The sequence below is a fragment of the Homarus americanus genome, unplaced genomic scaffold (assembly GCF_018991925.1).
Source record: "Homarus americanus isolate GMGI-L3 unplaced genomic scaffold, GMGI_Hamer_2.0 scaffold39155, whole genome shotgun sequence".
NCBI lineage: Eukaryota > Metazoa > Arthropoda > Malacostraca > Decapoda > Nephropidae > Homarus > Homarus americanus.
The window spans coordinates 14,336,692-14,342,044 of NW_024737042.1; the positions used below are offsets into that span (position 1 = coordinate 14,336,692).

The 5,353-nt window shown below is 36.8% G+C and overlaps 1 protein-coding gene across 1 annotated transcript in view; it reads right to left on the minus strand.

Moving 5' to 3' along the window:
• Nucleotides 1-5,353, minus strand: part of LOC121872525 (E3 ubiquitin-protein ligase rnf8-B-like) — a 12,208-nt gene continuing 6,855 nt past the window's right edge. Inside the window, exon 6 of the mRNA XM_042375308.1 lies at nt 1-127. Coding sequence (XP_042231242.1) covers nt 1-127 — 127 coding nt within the window. The remainder of the gene's footprint in view (nt 128-5,353) is intronic.

Consider the following 5,353-nt stretch of genomic DNA (forward strand, 5'->3'; position numbering starts at 1 on the left):
TTATTGTTCCTGAAGTCCCAGGTACAGGAGACTGTGGCTCATTTCTTTGAGGCTGGGGTTTCTTGTATCAGGAGGATGTCCAGTCTGGTTTCCTCCGGTTTGTGATCGGCCTTGTCTTTGACTCACTCTGTAAGTTGAGAGTGGTTCATTAGCTCCTAATACAATGGGATCTTCTGCAGCACCCAAACCACTATTAGCTTCGCATGGATGGTCTGGCTGCGGCCTTCTCAGGTTCGACTGCTCCGAGAACTGTCAGTAGCAGTAGATCCTCCAGGTGCTTCAATTCCATTATTAGGTGACGGATTGCTGCCACCTCTGCCAATCCGGAGGAACTACTGAATCAGATATACCTTGCCTTTGATGTACTGGTAGACTCTCAATTATTGGAGCAATGCGTCCTTGTGGAATATTCGTCCTGCTATTATTATCAACTACACTCACAGCTTCTTCTTGAGAGGGAGTATGATGATTTGAAACTGAGCATGATCCTCCCATCTGTAAAAATACTACCACCAAATAATTTTTCTTAGTTAAGCTGCTGACATTATCTTTAACTAAAGAATCAAATTAAAATAAAGATAAAAAATTATTCTCCTTTAGGAAAAAACACATAAATCCCACTTTGAAAAAAGAAAAAGTACTTGTGGGGAACCTTTTGGAGATAAGCTGTAAGCAAGATGACAGTAATAGTTATATGCTCATTTATCATACATCCAAATTTTTTGAGGGTACACAACAACATTATGCCAGGAAAACTTTACAAACATTAAACATTGGCACAGTCTCTCAAAAAAGTATCTGTCCACTATATGAAACATTATGAGACCACAGATGATAGATACTAGGACATGCATTTACTTTGGTCTATAGTTTAACATAAGTACAATGCGCCTGGATAATTCATAATTTCTATTTTGCAGTCCTTGATTATTTGCGGATGACACCCTGGATGTACAGTGCTCAAGAATGTCTGCAGGTAGTTTTAAATTTGCGAACATTTTTCTGGCGGGACAGGGAGCCATTCATTCTACAGTCAGTAATTTCCTTTCCTGTACTATTGTATATAATAATACCTGTAATACTAAAAAATAATAATAATAATAATAATAATAGTAATAAACAGTTTATTCATAGAGTTGCAGCCAGTGGCTGAAAAATACAGACTTACATTTGATTTAGACATAATGATATAATATTCATTGAATACATTTACAGGGCTGTACAGTACAAAATCAGGAGTTGTTTATTATTTTAACAATAGATGGGATGGTGCTGTTCTTGTATCTATCAGTGCAGGCTCTTATGGGCTGAATTTTGTTATAGTGGCGGACTGCGTGGTGGGTGGGGGGCTGCGGTGGCAGGAGGTTGCGATGCGAGGTGGTTCATTAGTTGGCTGCCAAACCTTTCCAGTGCTTGGTGGTGGAGGTCACTGAGGATGGCATTTCCAGGGTGAAGAAAGGCGTTGGTGTAGCCTGGTATTCTGAGCCAAGCATGATTCTGCAGGCCCTTTTCTGTACCTTCTCTAGCTAACGATGTTGGGTGGAGTCGAGAGAAACGACCAGGCTGGTAGCTATCGTTAGTGTGTTGTGTGTGTGCGTGAACACAAACACATACGCACATATATCTGTATATACAATACAGGTAAAAAATAATAATTGTCCTAAGGGCAAACACATAAAGGGAATACACATTTCTTTGTACATAAGTAAATGTACCCCCATCCACAAATGTTATTCACGGTTTGGTGATTGTGCCATTTTAAGAACCTAACCTCCGTGAATTTGAAGGGCATGTTGTAATGCAAGGTGTATTTTGGCATAATTAATATGATGTTAGGTTACCAAATGTAGTAGAAACAGAATGCCACAGAGTCCGCATCCCAACCTTCGAAACATCACAAGTTGCATGTAGCATTTCGAAGTCAATGGACCCGTCCTAGCAGATACTGTCCTTTTAACAATACTGTACAGTACATCCATGGAAGTAGAAGAAAGTTAAGATGAAAAATAAATAAATTACTTTAATGCACTATGTGGGGTGAGCAGGATGCAGATAATGTGAAATATGGAAAGAAGTTAATGTAAGCATAAAGGAAATGTTTGGATAGACAGCCAATCACGGTCTTTGAAAGTTAGGTACCAACCAGCATTCTTCAGGTGGTAGACCATGAAAATGTGAAGCAAAAGTTTGATACTGTACATAATTCAGAAGCAAATGCTTGGAAAAAGACAGAGAGGGAAGAACAGGTTAAGGTAGGTGCCATATGGGACAGACGGAATAAATGATGTGTGTATGCATGTTTTTACAGCAATGTGTCAACTGATCTATGATGAACCACAAATCAGACAGCAGTTAAAAAGAAAAATAAACAGCTTATAAAGGAAAAGTTTGTACAAATTTCAATTCTAGCAGCAAGACAAGGAGAGGACTTGCAAAGGTGAGGAAAAAACTGCATGCAAAGTTTAAGGTCAAATGTACTGATAATTCTTATGATTAAAATTAACAGACACAAAACTTCAGCTGCACATTCCACTCTTCAGTGCCAGTCTATCGACATATTTGACAGTAGCCAAGTAGTACTTCTGTAGTTAATACAGTCAGCCCTTAACATATGCGGGTTTAGCTTACGCAGTTGCAAACAGCGGATTGCGCTGGAGGAATATACATTCAAGGAATATACATTATTCAAATCACGTCGACACCACACACACACAAACACATAGCAGCGCCACCCGGCGTTCGCTTCGCTCCGTCAGTCAGTTCGCTGTAACCACGCTTGTGTTGACATCAGCATTGTAGTTGCAAAAATATTACATTTCCGTGAATGATTATATCAAGCACAGTATGAATAGAATATCTCTAATATAAACAGTATTTTAACGAAAACTATTGAAAAGCAGGTAACATATCTTGAACATGAAGGCTAGGTAAAGTCTTGTTTCATGTAGTTTATCCTAATTTACATTGAAATGCATTACGTTCAACCAAAACTACTATTTATTTCTGAGAATATGGAAATGTAATATTTTTGCTGAAATGAAATCATCAATACAGTGAAGTGACGAATCATTGACTTTAGCTTCTTTCGTTCAAAGATGTTACCGTAATCGTTTTCGAATGGTTTCAGTTAAAAACTGTTGTATTACAATAATATTCCATCCTAATTCACTTGTGATGCAACAGTTTTAACTGAAAACCATTCGGCGATTACGGTAACATCTTTTGAAGAACCATGAGTCATTGCTTTTAAGTCACGATTTTATCCACTTTCCACTGTAATACGTCGTCATTTCAGCAAATATTACATTTCCGTGAATGTATTATATCAAGCACAGTATGAATAGAATATCATTGTAATATAACTATTTTACTAAAAACTATTAAAAAAGCGAGTAACATCTCTTGAACATCGGAAGGTTAGGTAAAGTCTTATGTTTTCCGTCATGTATTTTTATCCTATTTTACATTGAAATACATCACGTTTCCAGCAAAACTACTATTTATTTCTGAGAATATATTCATTCAGGTGCAGTTTAGGTAAAATATCGTGTGATGTAACAGTTTTTAACTGAAGCGAATTGAAAACACGTACCCTCTAGCCCTGTTCAAGGAGAAGACTGGGAGGAGCTGTTTGGTGCTTTAGGCGATGACAAGGAAAATGATTTTGGTGGATTTTAATGAAAACATTCAGAAATATGGTATCGTACTATTTATTCAAGCGAATTAGGATAGAGAATATTTATGTCGACAGTTTTTAACTGAAAACCATCGGCGATTACGGTAAAATCTTTTGAACAACGAAAGAAAGCGCGTCATTGTTTTCGTCATGATTTTATCACTTTCCACTGTAATCGTCGCGTCACTTCAGCAAAAATATTACATTTCCATATTTATTTCTGAGAATATATTCATTCAATCACAGTTAAGGTAAAATATACTTGTGATGTAACATTTAATGAAAAGACCGGTATTTAGAAATACGGTATCGTAGTTTTCTTTTGTTTCAAATTTAATTAACAAGATTGATGTTTCAAATATAATGAACAGAAATTTATGTATCATAAATAACTTTAAAAATGAATGCGTTATGTTTTACATCGTCTGTGCTACCGTACCATGCATTTGGCTACTTTGGGCTTGCTATGATGATGCAAGAGATCTGCCTGGCAACTGTACCAACACTCACAGCTGGTGGTGCGTCGTTTCCATTGTTTACTGGTAGTTACTGGTAAATATTTTTCTACCAAACAAAACTATTACCCGTTTAGAGAATTAGACCCCAATTTTTGCCAAAATTTGATCTTAAAACTCAGACTACACACATGTATATCACGGTAAATAAGGACATGGGGGCCATGGGTGTTTTTAGAGGCAGCAAAATAAGCGGATTTTTAACATTCAAAGTATCTCTGTTACCTAACCCCATGTATGTTAGGGGCAGACTGTACTATCGATGTTCATAACATCACATTTTCATAAAACCATCAAGTAAAATAAACTATTATTGAAAACAAGCTCAGTCACTAACATTAATGTGTAAAAAAAAAAAAAAAAAAAAAAAAAAAAAAAAGTAAAAGTTATCCAAATTATCAAAAATCCTTAAACACAAAGTGTTGATGGGTTACAAACATGACACTAAAAACATATCAAAGTCTGTATAATATTTTTCCAAGTAATTTCCTTTCTGAATAGTTAAGCAAATGTAAAACAGCACTTTTCAAACAAAATTTGCCAGATGTAGCCAATCAAGATTTATTCTTCTCTTTATTTTAAAAGGGGTTTCCTGCTAGATGCAATCCCATTTCTTTAATTAATTTTTTGGTAATCTCAGTTAGCCTCTTCCAGTTAATAACACATGAGGCAGCACAAAATAAAGATACTTATCCTGTTGCTCTCTGAGCAGTGTGTTGGCCTGGAGAAGATGCAAGTGACTAAAATACACCAGTCATATGGGCATGTTTTCATGAATATAATGTGGTAAGAGGCAATATCTCCGTTAGCGGAACAATTGGTGCAGACTACTTCTGGGAATGAGATTTCGGATGCGAACTCTCAAAGCCCGAAAAAACCCTCATCCCGGAATTTTACGGTGCGGAAAAATTTTCTCGGAATTTCCAAAAAAATGCGCCTGAATTTCACCTCTCAAACCTGGAAAAAACTCCCATCCCCAGAATTTTCCGGGCATCGAAAATTTTCTCGAATTCCAGAAAATGCTCGGAAAATTTAAATCCCAGCTATTAGACGGCTCCCTGTCCCGCCACAAAAATGCCAGCAACTAAAAACTACCCTAAGATATTCTTAGGTACAACCAAGGTGTCATCCGCAAATGTCGAGATTCGCTTGATGTCAGGGC